General features: G+C 40.5%; 3 protein-coding genes across 3 annotated transcripts; 2 read left to right on the forward strand and 1 right to left on the reverse strand.

Moving 5' to 3' along the window:
- Positions 1-3,879: 3,879 nt before the first annotated feature.
- LOC121887342 (proton channel OTOP2-like) lies at positions 3,880-8,129 on the forward strand. The gene is made up of 5 exons (XM_042398076.1): positions 3,880-4,243; positions 4,339-4,475; positions 6,915-7,616; positions 7,717-7,869; positions 7,959-8,129. Exons 1-5 carry the CDS (start codon positions 3,880-3,882, stop codon positions 8,127-8,129), a joined length of 1,527 nt encoding a protein of 508 aa, XP_042254010.1.
- A 1,974-nt stretch (positions 8,130-10,103) lies between these two features.
- On the reverse strand, positions 10,104-13,265 carry LOC121887343 (protein HID1-like). Its single transcript, XM_042398077.1, has 4 exons — positions 13,262-13,265; positions 11,375-11,539; positions 11,054-11,275; positions 10,104-10,165 (listed from the first exon to the last, which is right to left on the reverse strand). Exons 1-4 carry the CDS (start codon positions 13,263-13,265, stop codon positions 10,104-10,106), a joined length of 453 nt encoding a protein of 150 aa, XP_042254011.1.
- Positions 13,266-13,417: 152 nt separating this feature from the next.
- LOC121887345 (proton channel OTOP3-like) lies at positions 13,418-16,766 on the forward strand. Its single transcript, XM_042398078.1, has 7 exons — positions 13,418-13,787; positions 13,883-14,019; positions 14,827-14,885; positions 15,043-15,185; positions 15,541-16,217; positions 16,308-16,472; positions 16,561-16,766. Exons 1-7 carry the CDS (start codon positions 13,418-13,420, stop codon positions 16,729-16,731), a joined length of 1,722 nt encoding a protein of 573 aa, XP_042254012.1. The 3' UTR covers positions 16,732-16,766.
- Positions 16,767-17,447: the final 681 nt, after the last annotated feature.

Raw genomic sequence — 17,447 nt, forward strand, 5'->3', positions numbered from 1 at the left:
AACTCAGTTCATTCAGCAACAGTTTTTGTTGTTATATGCACTTGACAAACTTTATTGTTTCATGTTCATGTCAACAGAAATGTACATTTGAGTTATTTAAAGACCATAAGTTTGAAGTTTATTTGCTGTGTTTGCTCAGTGTGACTTGTGCACCTATTTTAGTTATATTTATGTAATTCTGGGACAGTTTAATGAATGACAGTTCATATATGAAGAGGATTGTGCATGGTTATATTGTGGACTTTTGTTTTATATCATAATTAAATACCCTGGCACTTTGTTTCCTCTTTTTGTTCTTCACACTTATATGTTACTGTTTTTTGAATGTGACTGTTGTCAGTAGTGTTGTCAATGAACAGAACAGAATACAGTATACTTAAATATGTTGTAAAACAGAATATAGGATAGACTTGAGTAAAACAGAAAAGAAAAGGCTACATTGTAAAAAAAAAAATCGTAAAAAAACCAGTAAAAAGTCTGGCAGCAAAAGTTGCCAAACACTTAAAGTCAAGTCAGCAGTAAAAAACCTTTAGTTATTCTACAGAGATTTATTTTAAAAATACATATATTTACTTTGGACATTGTCTGCATTTTTACAGTCCAACCATTGTAAAATAAAAATAAAATCTCATTATAAAACATTGCTAGAATGTTAAACAAATGTATAAATCTGCACAAAAATGAAAAGGATTGCAGAACTACCTTAAAATGACCTAATTTAAATGAAGACTCTTGTTTTCATACAGTAATCTTTGCTAAATTCATAGGATTATCCAATCCATCCACAAGAACTCCCCGTCAAAGTACAGATTTCTGGATGTAAAACACAAATCAACAGGCTTGGGAAATGACTTGCGTTACTTTATTCAGAGAAACTGTGATCAACTAAGTGCGTGTACATTCAAACAATTGAATGCTGCGCAGTCATTGGATGAATCATGCCAGGCGGACCCCAGATTTCAAACAATATCATTGGTCGAGATCATCTCCCCACAGCGTGATTCATCCAATGATTGTACAGCATTCATTGAATCTGCGCACATTTTCTTGATCTGTCTGAAGCACAGAGACTATAGAGACATTTTCTATGTTTACATTTATATGTTTTTTAAGGTCTTACATCCCTTCACCCCCATATTACCCATATTATCAAAGCTCAAGCCTTGCTTGAACTGTTGAGTCCTAGCATCAAATCCCAGTCTTTCACACATCTCTCACCTATTGCTAAAAAACCCAAAAAACATTTGTAAGCCATTGTAAAGCTTTACTCATATTGAGTTCCCTCTTTATTCACCTTATATCATCTCTGCTTTTTGCTCTTTGTTCCCTTTGACCTGTAGAAATGTTGGAGTGACCTAATGATTAGAGGGAGCTACACTAGATCTACAAATGACACCTTCACAGGGAAAAAACGCAGGGATGCTACATATGCAATTTCAAGTTGTGGTCTAACATAATGTATTGGCAGACAGCTTCCAACATTTTTAAGGTGGATTTACAGCCTTTATTATAGCTTCCTTCAGGTTTTTACATTAATTTACTTATCTTTTTTAAAATAAGCATGTGATGCACATGTCAATATGTATGATAACAAAAACACTGTCAGGGCAGCATCTCACAAAAATGACAAATGAAGTCGTCAGCACTCACAAATAAGTGTATATCACTTTTTTAATGGTGCACAGCAGCAAAAAACAGACAGGTTTCAGCCCTAGACATTCCTCAGCGTTAGGATAGAACATAGGATACAACAAACATACATTTTAATCACCATTTGGTTTTGATATGTAGCTCCAACACCAATATGCTATGCATCAAGACCTAAATACAATAGCTGTCTTTAGCCTCAAATAGCCTATAAGTGGCAGGTTCTGAAGACTGATGGCAGTGTACACACAATATATAAGAAATATGCCTCTGAAGAAGAGTGTCAGACGGATATATTGGATAGTTGCTTGTAATTACTGTCAAATACTGTTTATATACAGTAAATCTCATACATTAATTGGAAAAGTCTGTAGATATATTGGATAGTTGCTTGTAATTACTTTCAAATAATGTTTATATAAGGTAGTGATTATTAAAATTATGTTTTTGTAAGCCATTTTCGCATGATCCTATTTTTTTGTACAGTATAAAACTAATATTTACCAGGAATTTAAATAGATAAGATAATCACATACAATTAAAGCCTAATGCTCTCAAGATACCTTTAATGGGTGTTAAAGGAGGGGAATTTGAATATAATTTTGTGTAATTTTTTTGTGTCTTGCATCCAGAAATTTGTGCTTTGATTGGGTGGCCTTAAGGATAAACTGGATAATTCTATGAATTTACAAAAGAATACTGTATAAAACCCTTTATTTAAATTAGGTAATTTTAAGGTATTTCTTCAATGTTTTTAATTTTTTTGTGATTTGTGAATTTGATAAATTTGCAGGACCAGTTGAGTGCTTCCTTTTTCTTAACAGATTCACCATTCTTTTCCTGTTACCTATCGAGACAGGAATCGGGCAAGCTACCGGCACACTGGGCCCCGGCTTTTCCTGAGAAGAGACATGAGTGCCATTAGCCTTGCACCCTGGACCCAGCACATATCAGTTAGCGCTTGCTGTATTTTGTCATGGGGGGGGGGGGGGGGGGGTTGTAACATGCATTGATGTTACATGAATGTATACAGATGGAGAGGAAGAGAGGAGCTCAGTGCATGATGGGAAGTCCCCCGGCAGTCAATCAATCAATCAATCAATTTTTATTTATATAGCGCCATATCAAAACAAAAGTCATCTCAGGGCACTTTTCACATAGAGCAGGTCAAGACCGTACTCTTTAATTTACAAAGACCCAACAATTCCCCCATGAGCAAGCACTTGGCGACAGCGGTAAGGAAAATCTCCCCTTTAACGTGTAGAAACCTCAAGCAGAACCTGGCTCTTGGAGGGCGGCCATCTGCTTTGACCGGTTGGGTTGAGAGAGAGAAAGAGAGAGGGAAAGGGGGAGGGGGGACAGGAGAGCAACAATCACATCAACAACAATAAGTATAAGTATCAATAGACAGGGAAGGATGCCATCAGGACTGTGAAGGACTGCGAAGGCTTGGCCCAGAACCCGGGGTCTATTGAGTCTATTCAGTCTAGGCCTATAGCAGCATAACTAAGGGCTGATCCAAGGTGAGCCTGGTCGGCCCTAACTATAAGCTTTATCAAAAAGGAAAGTTTTAAGCCTACTCTTAAACATAGAGAGGGTGTCTGCCCCCCGGACCGAATCTGGAAGATGGTTCCACAGTAGGGGAGCCTGATAGCTGAAGGCTCTGCCTCCCATTCTACTTTTAAAGACTGCAGGAACCACCAGTAAGCCTGCATTCTGGGAGCGCAGTGTTCTAGTGGGATAATACGGTACTATGAGCTCTTCAAGATATGATGATGACTGATCATTAATCATAAGTCAGTTCCTGGTGTAGACTGTAAGCAAACAGTGACACTACAGGGCAGAGAGCCCTGCTGATAAACCCTTTCAACTCAAAGTAAAATAACCCCACTGACTTCAAGAAAAACTAGCCTGTAGATTGACAATAAGAAAAAGCCACAAACGTAGAACAGAGACAGTCCTGCTGAGGTCATTTGGGACCATGAAGTGAACTTTGTTTTGCATGGAAAGTAAATAAGATACCTGTTGCTTTTCCTGAAAGGTGTGTTGTTATTATTGTGCTGGATTGTGACCACACCTTCCTCGGAAGGCAGATCAACTGGTCTTCAACTCAAGTACGAATACATGAGAAAAAACCCTGGAAACTAAATGGAAGCAGGAAAAAGAAGAAGTTGAAGGTTGAAAGCATTTGAAGAGTGTTTTTAGGAGACAAGAGAGAAAAAAAAGGTGAATATGAATCTTGATTCCAGTACTATAGAGCTGCATTCCTCCTGCGGGACACCTGGAAATCCCCCCAGTGATGAACCAGTAAGGAACTCAGACCACCACATCCAGGATCCGGTGCTGGTTTGGGCTCCCAGTGGGAGGCGACTGATCTCTGGCCTCCTGGGGATGAATGTGGTGCTGCTGGGAGCGGCCCTGGTGGCCGGTGAGGCTTTCAACCCCAGCGGCCTGAAGCACCAGGAGCCCCAGGTGTTCATGCTGCTGCTGATGGGGGTCAGTTTGGTTTGGATGTTGTGGTACCTGCTGTGGGCCAGGAAACAGCCCGGCATCAGCCCACATGAAGACCACCACGCCGGGGGAATCACTGTCATGAGTATTTTCTTGTGTATTATCATTATGACAAAATTTATTCAATAGCAGTTTTGGATCTTGTGTTCAAGTATTTCTCTTTTCTCCTGCATGTCCCAGTGGTCCTCCTGCTTTTTGCTGCATGCAGTCTGCTGCTGCATGTCTGCAGGACTGGTTATTTGATCAATATGATTCAGTGTAAAGCTGCTATTACAGTGCTCTTTACCTTCGTCGAGTCTCCCTTTCTCGCACTGCAGGTAAAGATTTTTATTTTCTGGTAGAGAGAACAGTTTTGCTGCTTTGTCTCTCTCCAAAAAGGCTGCTGAAACAATAGCAAAAAACAGAAGAAAAGTTATTTTTATGCAGCATCTTATGGTAGAGAAAAGGTACTTAAATCTTGCAAAGTCACAGCTTTCAATTACTACTTGTTATCAAAGGTTTTATCGAATTATTTCTTTTATATGTAGAAATACTGTAAACGGTCAAACCCTGGTGTTCAAGTGCTGATTCTGACCTTTTAAAGTAAGGTCATGTAGAAGTAGAAAAAGGTATTATCTGTCAATTTTGCATTGAAAATCAAAGCCACTGCGACCACAAACAGTAATTACAAGAGGATATTGAACGCTAAAACATAGTGTAACAGTAGCACAAGTGTGGAAAGAACCATAAGTATATGACTGGCATGCTTATGACTTGGTGCAGTTATTGAGGCTGTGGGTGGTAAACAGAATATGCACAAGGGAATCCCAGATCACCACCTGATGCAATTTGGGAACGACCACGTTATAAACTCCAACGTTGACTGCAGCTTTGTCTGTGCACACCATAGATGTATAAAGAGAAATGGATACAGCGTTGCTGCCCAGCCTTGCTTTCAATTTTGCTTTTCTCCTTTACCTCAATTCCTTTTGTTTCTGTACCACTTTGAGATTTGAATTATTTAAAAAAAAATATGAATCAATCTTTAAATTGTTACTGTTTTGTCCTTAAGTTTATTCATTTAATAACACATTTTTCTTTTTGTAGACATATTTACTGTGGGCTCATTCCAAAGACTGTGTTCACAGACACAAGATAATCACCAGGTGCATCACTCTACATATGTTAAAGACTTTTTATAAATATCTTGTATACATTTATGTTTATTAGTTTAATGATGATTGTAATATCCATCTTCAGTCATATGTTACTTTTGCATTTGTTTGTATGCACAGATGTATGTTTATATTGGCGTGCTGTATTTGCTGCAGATCCGGGCTGATGTTGATCCTTTCTGCTGACCTGCTGCTGTGGCTGAATGCGGTAACAGAGGACTCCATCCATGAGGAGATCGAGTTAGAAAGAGAAGACAGCAACACAAGCTCATCTGAAGCAGAAATGTCTGATTTAGCAGGTAAATAATATGACAACCATAAATCTTTGTGCAATGAAGAAAAACTTCATCTGTATTTTGATAATCAATTAATCATTTTCAATCAATTAATCAATCTTTTCAATGACCACATGACAGAGGTCGGTGGAATTTGCTTTCGGTACAGCATGTATGGAAGCTCATATCACTGTGTAGACATATAACCCATAACAGTTTAACATAGGACTGGCACAACAGACAATATACGTGAATTTACATAACAATATTTACAGACAGCACATACATTGACATAACATTTAAAGTGCAGGTGCATCAGGTAGGGATTATTGCAAAGATTATTGCAGGGTGTTCAGGGTCCTTATGGCAGTGGGGAAGAAGCTGTATTTGAAACGGGATGTTTTAGTGGACAGGGATCTATAGCGACTCCTGTGGGGCATCAGTTGGAACAGGTGGTGAGCAGGGTGAGAAGGGTCAGAGATTATTTTATTTGCCTTTTTGATAGTGCGTTTGATATGTAGTGATTCAACTGATGGGAGGGGTTTGCAAATGATCTTGAATGCTTTTTTAACTATGCACTGCAGTTTTTTTCTTGATTGGCTGTCCAGGCTGCCGTACCAGAGGTGAGTATGCTCTCAATGATGGCAGTGTAAAACTGAAGAAGGAGGGATTGTTTGATTTTTAATTTCTTGAGCTGTTGAAGGAAAAAAAAAAAGTCTCTGGTGGGCTTTTTTGGTGATGTAGTCCGGGTTGATCTTCCATTTGAGTGTGTTACTGATGAGTGTGCCAAGAAATTTGAAAGAGTCTGTTATTGTTATGGGTTTTCAAGAGATGTGGATGACTTCATGACCACAGATGTTAGGGCAATTGGTCTGAAGTTGTTGAGGCAGGAGATCTTATTTGTTTTTGGCACTGGAATTATGATTGAGTCCTTAAAGCACTGTGGAATTGTACACCGGTGGAGGGAGATGTTGAAGATGTTCGTTAATGTGGGGGCCAGCTGAGCTGCACAGTGGTTCAGAACAACTGAACTGATCTTGTCTGGGCCTGCTGCTTTGAGTCATTTTCAAAGAAAGAATGCTAAAATTCTCTGGTTCCAGCTTTTTAAATGTGAATGTGTTCTTGTTTCTTTAGTCCTTTATGATAGTAGACTGAATATCTTTGGGTTGTGGACTGTGATTGACATTTTTCACCATTTTCTGACATTTTACAGACCAAATGACTAATCGATTTATTGAGAAAATAACCGTCTGATCAATTAATACTGATAGTTGCAGTCCTTGTGTAATCTTCCACCCCTTCCTTATACCATATATATTTTCTGAAGTGTTTTCCTCCATGTTTGTTTCCAGAAACTGCCAATTCAACATTCTGTCAGTGCAGTGCGAGTGCACAATGCCTTGTCTTCAGGAAAGGCTTCGAGATCCTTTATCCCTTCAACATCGAGTACTACCTGATGGCAGGCTGCATGATCTATGTGATGTGGGAGAACGTGGGCCGCAGGATGGGTACAGGTCACCACCATGGTAGTCAGAAGTTCACCGTAAATATTGTTTACCAAGGCGGGATCATATACGGCCTCGTGTTAGGTGGCCTGGTCCTCATAGCAGGAGCGACTGTCTTCATTCTCTATCAGGTTTGGGTGAGCCAGCATCAGCTCCGCCACACCGCCTTCCTCATTTTTTATGGCTACCATTTAGTGGTCATGCCTGTCATGTCTCTGTTCTCCCTGGCTGGCCTGCTGGTCCACAGGCTGGAGAGGAGGGCACATGAGGGGGGGCACAACCCCACTCGTAGCCTGGATGTGCTCCTCCTGGTGGCGGCAGCTATAGGCCAGCTCGCCCTCTCCTACTTCTCCCTGGTGGCAGCCCTTGCTGTGGGGACCCAAGGGCCTCTGGGGAATCTAGACCTGTCCTACTCCCTCCTCAGCCTCATGGAGCTCATCCTGCAGAACATCTTCATCATCGAAGGCCTCCATAGGCACCCAAAGCTCCTCGCCAAGAAGAAGGAGCGGAGCAACATATTCACGGTACCTGCATTTCATTTGAATGTTTTGTAAATTCGCATGAGTCAGTCATTAAAAGGTTTTGTTTAAATGATAAACTAATCTGCTGCAAAATCTGCAAAAGGTTGTTTTGCCAGTGGAAGAGAAGGGGAAGATTGATATTTCAGTGCTGGACGCATCAGTACCCCCTGTTGTTCAAGAGCATGATGAGAAAAAGTCCTGGACCAAAAGAGTGATACAAGAAATTTGTGTTTTCCTCATCCTTTCTAATATCATGGTAATGTCATGTTTATTAGCTGATTTAAAAAATAAACATTTGCATTTTCAAAAATGTATGTAACACATCGACGTTCCCTCTTCTTCCAGCTGTGGGTCATCCCTGCGTTTGGAGTCCACCCTCAGTTTGAGAACGGTCTGGGGAAACAGTTTTTCGGCTTCAGCGCTTGGTTTGTTATGGTGAATCTCGGTCAGCCGCTCAGTGTCTTCTACAGGATGCATTCAGTGGGAGCTTTAATGGAGCTGTTTATCACTGCATGACGAGCAGCAGTGGTCCAACACTGCCTATATGACTGTAAAAGTAGATAAAACAACAAGATGCACATCTATAAATGATAATATGGCCAAAAGGCTTAGGTTAGGCACCTTAGTTCCAATGAAGGAGAATCTAAATGTTACAGCATACAATCATATTTTAGATATGATGTGTTTGTTTCCAATGAAATGGCATGAGCTTGTGCTTGTCTTTTTCCTGTTTCAATATGACAGTGTATCTGTGCACAAATCCAGCTCCATAAAGAAATAGTTTTCCCAGTCTGGTGTTGAAATCATGCAGACAAGAGATGCGGTTTAAAATCCATCATATTATGTGCAGACAACACAGTAAATGGTTTGACTGTTTGCTTGATTTGGGTCCCTGCCCATTAAGGTGTGGAAGGTAATGAAGATGTAGAAAAAGAGATCACATTTCTCTCATTTTAGCTTTGCAACATTGGCTTCCTGTAAAATCTAGAATAGAATTTAAAATCCTTCTCTTAACTTACAAAGCCCTTAATGGTCAGGCACCATCATATCTTGAAGAGCTCATAGTACCGTATTATCCCACTAGAACACTGCGCTCCCAGAATGCAGGCTTACTGGTGATTCCTACAGTCTTTAAAAGTAGAATGGGAGGCAGAGCCTTCAGCTATCAGGCTCCTCTCTTGTGGAACCATCTTCCAGATTCGGTCCGAGGGGCAGACACCCTCTCTATGTTTAACAGTAGGCTTAAAACTTTCCTTTTTGATAAAGCTTATAGTTAGGGCCGACCAGGCTCACCTTGGACCAGCCCTTAGTTATGCTGCTATATGCCTAGACTGCCGGGGGACTTCTAATGATGCACCAAGATCCACTCTCCTCCTCCTCCTCTCCATCTGTATGCATTCATGTAACATCAATGCATGTTACTAACTTTGCTTCTTCCCCAGAGTTTTTTTTGTGCTTTCTCATCTCGCAGGAAACCCTGGGTTCTGGGCCGAGCCTTTGCGGTCCTTCCCAATCCTGTTGGCATCCTTCCCTGGCTGTTGCTGTTGCTGCTGTTGTTGTTATTGTTATGATTGTTGTTATTCTGTCCCCCCCCCCCCCCCCCCCCCATCCTCCTCCCCCTTTCCCTCTTTCTTTCTCTCTCTCAACCCAACTGGTCAAAGCAGATGGCTGCCCACCAAGAGCCGGGTTCTGCTTGAGGTTTCTACCCATTAAAGGGGAGTTTTTCCTTACCGCTGTCGCCAAGTGCTTGCTCATGGGGGAATTGTTGGGTCTCTGTAAATTAAAGAGTACGGTCTTGACCTGCTCTATGTGAAAAGTGCCCTGAGTTGACTTTTGTTGTGATTTGGCGCTATATAAATAAAAATTGATTGATTGATTGATTGATTGACTGGCAAAACAATCACTTAGTAAATCACAAAGCAATTTAGTAAAGCTGAGGTCAAAAAATGTGGCAATAATACTGGGATATCAATCACACATGAAGACATCTTTAAAATATACAAAAATATGTCGGGACTGGAAGGAAGCTGAGCAGGAACTGAAGGGAAGAAACCCGTCTCAGGCAGGTTAGGGCATATAGGACTTAAAGGAGACATAACATTCACATTTCCAGGTCTATATTTTTATTCTTGGGCTCTGCTAGAACATCTTTACATGATTTAAAGTTAAAAAAAACTCCTTATTTATCTTATACTGACCCTTTATGCAGCCTCTCAGCTCAACCTCTGTCTGAAACAGGCCGTTTTAGAGCATATTTACACACGTTCATGTCTTGGAAATTTGACCATGTTTACCATAGATATCTGACATCATAACAGTATATAAACGACAGAAAATCACAAAAAGCATGTTATGTCCCCTTTAAAAAAACTCTTCAAAATAATACTCAATTGGACCATGCACATACTGTAATCTGCCTGAACCTGTTCAACATGTGCTACTGAAGTGTGTGTCTAAAAGGAGGAAAGCAGCATTGAAAGAACCAAAGCATCACATGTGTGAACCTCCTTGGAGAAGCATCATGGGAAATATATCATCACCTAATCGAATACCTACAGTACAGCAAAGGAAACAAGATAAGGAAAGAATTTAGATGTTTTGTTTTTGCATTTTTTTTTTTTGCTTCACACTCCATTTCAGTAGAACTGCCAATAAATTCAAATGAAGAAGAAGTTTGTTGTGGATGAACTTGACTGGCCTGCGGAGTCCTGATTCAACCCCATTCAACATCTTCAGGATGAACTGGAATACCAACTGTCAACCAGAAATTACGCAAACATTACTAAAATCTGTTGGAAAGTCTTCCCAGAAGAGTGGAGGCTTTTTGACGAGCAGATAAATGTCCGTGGTACTGGAATAAATTGTTCAATGATCACTTGTGGGTTTTATGTTCACATGTCCACATACTTTTGGCCATATGATGTACTTGAAGTGAAATGACTGCGGTGAACATGGTGGAACATTTAGAGAGCAAATATTGAACTTACAATGTCAGGTCACTAGAAACCCGACTCCAGATGAATGATAATGTTGCTGTGTGTCTGATGGATGTGCAAATAAGAAACTTTTTGTTGTTTGTGTTGACAGATTTCATGTTTATAAGGTGATAAAATGTCGGTTGTGTTTACAGCTTCTTGTACTGCCCCCAAGTGGCCAAAAAAAACATGAATGCATTTTGAGGGTTTCAAGAAGGCTTTTTCTGGGTGAAACATTACCTCATTAAGCTTGAGAGAGTTTGCAATATTCAGTCTGTAGACAAAGTCTTTGCGCTTAAAAACTTTCAAGCCCACAGGAGATGAACATTTATAAGATTTATCAGTGAAGTATTTCTTTGATTTACCAGATATTTATAGAATAAAAAAGTTTTCTGTAGAGTTATTGAAAAATTCTTACACAATCATAATGAACCCTTTGGTGATTGGAGTAATCTAACGTCATACCTGGGGTGGCCTCTAAGCTGGTTTTGAGTGTGCTGGGCTCAGCCGGTACAGCTGGTCTGGAGCCCTCCATGGACACTGTCTCTATAGAGTTGGTCCTGGAAATCCCAGACTTTTTCTTCTTCTGCAGGGCCTTCTGAATAGCTGCTGTGTCAGATGGCAGGTTGGCTAACTGGTGGAAAACAGTACGCTTACGGATGATGGCGTACACCAGGTTGCAGTTACCTGTGAGGGAGATTTTGCAGTTGGTAGCGATCTGTTTTCAGTTAACTTTACTTTAACTCTGCTGTGTTTATATAACTGAGTTCACATCTGTGTTCTCACCATCAAACTGATACTGGATGATGTTGTTGAAGACCTCCAGCAGGAAGAAGACCAAGTGGTAGTTCTGGGGGGAGAAGAAGAGGAACCAGGGGGTGGAGAAGGCCTCCAGGAGGTGCAGCATCTTGTTGGCTGCCACCATGGACAGGCTCTTTAGGTACGGTGATACTGAGGAGGGTGATGACACACAAAAAAGTCAAAACACAGGCACAGATCAGCAGTTCTGCTATTCAGCCACCAGGGAGCGACATTTCAGCTGTGATACTCACTGTTCACTATTATTGTGAGCAGGCAGTCAAAAAGATCTTTTACTTACTAATACTCCATTACAAGTAAAGGTCCTGCAGACCTGCTCGATATTCAATCCAAAAAGGGATAACGATAAGACGAATTGGCAAAAAACAAAAATGGGCCGGGTTTGATTGGTTTTTCATTATTTGATTCTGACACCAAAAACAGTCTTTTGTTTTTTGTTTTGAAACAAATAACAGATTTACCATTTTTTGGTTTTTGAATCACAAATGAATTACGAATTATCCAATGATACCTGGACCACTTCTAAGCCAAAATTGCACGATCTTTTGAATTTGGTTTTCTGGGTTTTCGTCGGGAAACAAAAAAGGAATAGATCGTGTGATTTCGTATTTGGTTTCAAATGCAAAAATGAATTGGCTGAATGTCTGCAGACCTGTGCAATGTTCAATCCTAAAAGGAATAATGATAAAACAAATCGGCAAAAACCAAAAACGGGCCGGGTTTGATGGGTTTTTCGTTATTTGATTCTGACACCAAAAACGGTTTTCCATTTTTTGTTCTGAAACAAATAACAGATTTACCGTTTTTTGGTTTTTGAATTACAAACGAATTACGAATTATCCGAACATACCTGGACCTAAAGGTAATGGATAAGCCGATAAAATACTTAAAAGGTAATGAATAAATGGTTGAATGGTTCAGACTAAAAGTTACTGCTCTCTCAGCAAGAAAAGTGAAAAAGCATATTTCCCAAAATGTCAAACTATTGCTTTTAAACAATCTGAATCCTCCCAACAATCATTAATTCATTCTTCACCAAGGTCAGTTTTCCACCTTCTCAACATCTTCAAGTGAGGGAGGAAAGATACTTCACATAGGCAAAGTGTCACATTTCAAGTAAGTTTCTGCTTCACATGGAAAGAAGTGAACATTAAAACTCCTGAAACAACAATAAAAAAATGTAAAACTCTGCTTTTGTTTGACTTGAAATTCTCCGTGATGTAGCAAGTTTCATGTGTTTTCATATTGTACAGAAATGAATGAAAACTAATGACTTGCTACCGAAACAGTAGAAAAAATACAGTCAAATTTCTTAAACACTGCAACATTGCTTGCAAAAGACAAAGCTGTGATGTACATCTGGTTTATAGTAAATCTCAGCTAAAACCACCTGTATGCTCCTTTAAATCACAGATGGAAACTAAATACTATCAGCTGGTTATCAGTTTTGAACTATTAGCTGCAGCTTAAGCACTGCAGTGATAAGAGTCAGGCTGTATATTCATAAGTCAGTTCCTGGTGTAGACTGTATGCAAACAGTGACACTACAGGGTAGATAGTCCTGCTGATAAACCCTTTCAACTCAAAGTAAAATAACCCCACTGACTTCAAGAAAAACTAGCCTGTTGATTGAGAAAAAGAAAAAGCCTCACACGTAGAACAGAGACAGTTCTGCTGAGGTCATTTGGGCCCATGAAGTGAACTTTGTTCAGCAGGTGAAAGGAGGTCAACATGGAAAGTAAACAAGATACCTGTTGCTTTTCCTGAAAGGTGTGTCGTTATTATTGTGCTGGATTGTGACCACACCTTCCAGTGTAGGAAGGCAGATCAAACATTACTCAGTAGCTTTCAGACGCATGCTGGCACATGTTGAACTGCAGGACTTCAACTCAAGTACGAATGCATGAGAAAAAACCCTGGAAACTGAATGGAAGCAGGAAAAAGAAGAAGTTAAAGGTTGAAAACTTTTGATGAGTGTTTTTAGGAGACAAGAGAAAAAAAAAGGTGAATATGAATCTTGATCCTGATTCTAGTGCTATAGAGCTGCATCCCTCCTGCGGGACACCTGGAAATCCCCCCAGTGATGAACCAGTAAGGAATTCAGACCAGCACATCCAGGATCCGGTGCTGGTTTGGGCTCCCAGTGGGAGGCGACTGATCTCTGGCCTCCTGGGGATGAATGTGGTGCTGCTGGGAGCGGCCCTGGTGGCCGGTGAGGCTTTCAACCCCAGCGGCCTGAAGCACCAGGAGCCCCAGGTGTTCATGCTGCTGCTGATGGGGGTCAGTTTGGTTTGGATGTTGTGGTACCTGCTGTGGGCCAGGAAACAGCCCGGCATCAGCCCACATGAAGACCACCACGCTGGGGGAATGACTGTCATGGGTATCTTCTTGTGTATTATCATTATGACAAAATTTATTCAATAGTAGTTTTGGATCTTCTGTTCAAGTATTTCTCTTTTCTCCTGCATGTCCCAGTGGTCCTCCTGCTTTTTGCTGTATGCAGTCTGCTGCTGCACTTCTTCAGGACTGGTTATTTGATCAATATGATTGACTGTAAACCTGCTATTACAGTGCTCTCTACCTTCGTCGAGTCTCCCTTTCTCGCACTGCAGGTAAAGATTTTAATTTTCTGGTAGAGAGAACAGTTTTGCTGCTACTTCTCTCTCCAAAAAGGCTGCTGAAACAATAGCAAAAACTAGACAAAAGGACATTTTTATGCAGCATTTTATGGTAGAGAAAAGGCACTTGAACCTTGCCAAGTTACAGCTTTCAATTACTACTTGTTATCAAAATTTTATCGAATTATTCCTTTATATGTAGAAAGACTGTAAGTGGTCAAACCCTGGCATAACTGCTGATTCTGACCTTTTAAAGTAAGGTCATGCAGAAGTAGAAAAAGGTATTATCTGTCAATTTTGCATAGAAAATCAAATTAGTGCACAGTATCTTGTTTAAAACACTGTGTAACTAGCCACTGTGCCCACAAGCAGTAATTACAAGAGGATGTTAAATTGTAAAACATAGTGTAACAGTAGCACAAGTGGAGAGAGAATCATAAGTATATGACTAGCATGCTTATGACTTGGTGCAGTTATTGAGGCTGTGGGCGGTAAACAGAATATGCACAAGGGAATCCCCGATCACCACCACCTGACACCAATTTGAGAACAACCCCATTGTAAACTCCAACGTTGACTGCAGCTCCGTCTGTGCACACCTTAGATGTATAAAGACAACTGGATACGGAATTACTGCTCAGCCTTGCTTTCAATTTTGCTTTTCTCCTTTACCTCAATTCCTTTTGTTTCTGTACCACTTTGAGATTTGAATTATTTAAAAAAAAATATGAATCAATCTTTAAATTGTTACTGTTTTGTCCTTAAGTTTATTCATTTAATAACACATTTTTCTTTTTGTAGACATATTTACTGTGGGCTCATTCCAAAGACTGTGTTCACAGACACAAGATAATCACCAGGTGCATCACTCTACATATGTTAAAGACTTTTTATAAATATCTTGTCCACATTTTCTTATGTTTATTAGTTTAAGGATGACTGTAATTTCCATCTTCAGGCATATGTTACCTTGCATTTGTTTCTTATATAAAGTTTATACCGGTGTATTTGCTGCAGGTCGGGGCTGATGTTGATCCTTTCTGCTGACCTGCTGCTGTGGCTGAATGCAGTGACAGAGGACTCCATCCATGAGGAGATTGAGTTAGAAAGAGAAGACAGCAACACAAGCTCGTCTGAAGCAGGCATCTCTGATTTAGCAGGTAAATAATATGACAAACATAAATCTATGTGCAATGAAGAAAAACTTCATCGGTATTTTGATAATCAATGAATTGTTTTGAGTCATTTTTAAAGAAAGAATGCTAAAATTCTCTAGTTCCACCTTCTTAAATGTAAATATTTTCTTTTTTCTTTAGTCCTCTATGATAGTAGACTGAATATTGGGTTGTGGACTGTGATTGACATTCTTCCATTTTTTGACATTTTATAGACCAAACGACTAATTGATTAATTGATAATGAAAATAGCTGTTAGTTGCAGTCCTTGTGTAATCTTCCACCCCTTCCTTGAACCATATATATATTCTGAAGTGTTTTCCTCCATGTTTGTTTCCAGGCACTGCCAATTCAACCTTCTGTCAGTGCAGTGCGAGTGCACAATGCCTTGTCTTCAGGAAAGGCTTTGAGGTGCTTTATCCCTTCAACATCGAGTACTACCTGATGGCAGGCTGCATGATCTATGTGATGTGGAAGAATGTGGGCCGTAGGATGGGTCCAGGTCACAACCATGTTAGTCAGAAGTTCACCATAAATATTGTTTACCAAGGCGGGGTCATATACGGCCTTGTGTTAGGTGGCCTGGTCCTCATAGCAGGAGCGACTGTCTTCATTCTCTATCAGGTCTGGGTGAGCCAGCATCAGCTCCGCCACACTGCCTTCCTCATTTTTTATGGCTACCATTTAGTGGTCATGCCTGTCATGTCTCTGTGCTCCCTGGCTGGCCTGCTGGTCCACAGGCTGGAAAGGAGGGCACATGAGGGGGGGCACAACCCCACTCGTAGCCTGGATGTGCTCCTCCTGGTGGCCGCAGCTATAGGCCAGCTCGCCCTCTCCTACTTCTCCCTGGTGGCAGCCCTAGCTGTGGGGACCCAAGGGCCTCTGGGGAATCTAGACCTGTCCTACTCCCTCCTCAGCCTCATGGAGCTCATTCTGCAGAACATCTTCATCATCGAGGGCCTCCACAGGCACCCGAATCTATTCGCCAAGAAGAAGGAGCGGGGCAGCATATTCAAGGTACCTGCATTTCATTTGAATGTTTTGTAAACTTGCATGAGTCAGTCATTAAAAGGTTTTGTTTAAATGATAAACTACTCTGCCCCACAGCCAAAGAAAAAGGTTGTTGTGCCAATAGAGGAGAAGGGGAAGATTGATATTTCACTGCTGGATGCATCAGCACCCCCTGTTGTTCAAGCGCATGATGAGAAAAAGTCCTGGACCAAAAGAGTGATACAAGAAATCTGTGCTTTCCTCATCCTGTCTAATATCATGGTAATGTCATGTTTATTAGCTCATATAAAAAGAAACATTTGTATTTTCAAAAATGTATGTAACACATCGATGTTCCCTCTTCTTCCAGCTGTGGGTCATCCCTGCATTTGGAGTCCACCCTCAGTTTGAGAACGGTCTGGGGAAACAGTTTTTTGGCTTCACCGCTTGGTTTGTTATGGTGAATCTGGGTCAACCGCTCAGTGTCTTCTACAGGATGCATTCAGTGGGAGCTTTAATGGAGCTGTTCATCACTGCATGACGAGCTATAAATGATTATATAGCCAAAAGGTTTAGTTTAGGCACCTTTGTTCCAATGAAGGAGAATCTAAATGTTACAGCATTAAATGATATTTTAGATATGATGTGTGTGTTTCCAACTTTGTAGCAGCAGTTTGTGTTTGTCCCTTTCCTGTTTCAATATGACAGTGTATCTGTGCACATAATTCCAGCTCCATAAAGAAATGGTTTTCCCAGTCTGGTGTGGAAATCATGCAAACAAGATATGTGGTTTGAAATCATATTATGTGCAGATTACACAGTAAATGGTTTGACTGTTTGCTTGATTTGGGTTCCTGCCCATTAAGGTGTGAAAGGTAATGAGGATGTAGACATACTGGCAAAACAATCACATAGTAAATCACAGACAGTCAAAATGCAGGTTGTGTTTAGTAAAGCTGAGGTCAAAAATGTAGCAATAATACTGGGATATCAATCACACATGAAGACATCTTTAAAATATACAAAAACATGTCGGTACTGGAGGGAAGCTGAGCAGGAACTGAAGGGAAGAAACCCATCTCAGGCAGGTTAGGGCATATAGGTCTTAAAGGAGACATAACATGCACATTTCCAGGTCTATATTTTTATTCTGGGGCTCTACTGGAATATCTTTGCATGATTTACAGTTAAAAACTCCTTATTTATCTTATACTGACCCTTTATGCAGTCCCTCAGTTCAACCTCTGTCTGAAACAG

Source organism: Thunnus maccoyii, chromosome 20 (genome assembly GCF_910596095.1).
Source record: "Thunnus maccoyii chromosome 20, fThuMac1.1, whole genome shotgun sequence".
Lineage (NCBI taxonomy): Eukaryota > Metazoa > Chordata > Actinopteri > Scombriformes > Scombridae > Thunnus > Thunnus maccoyii.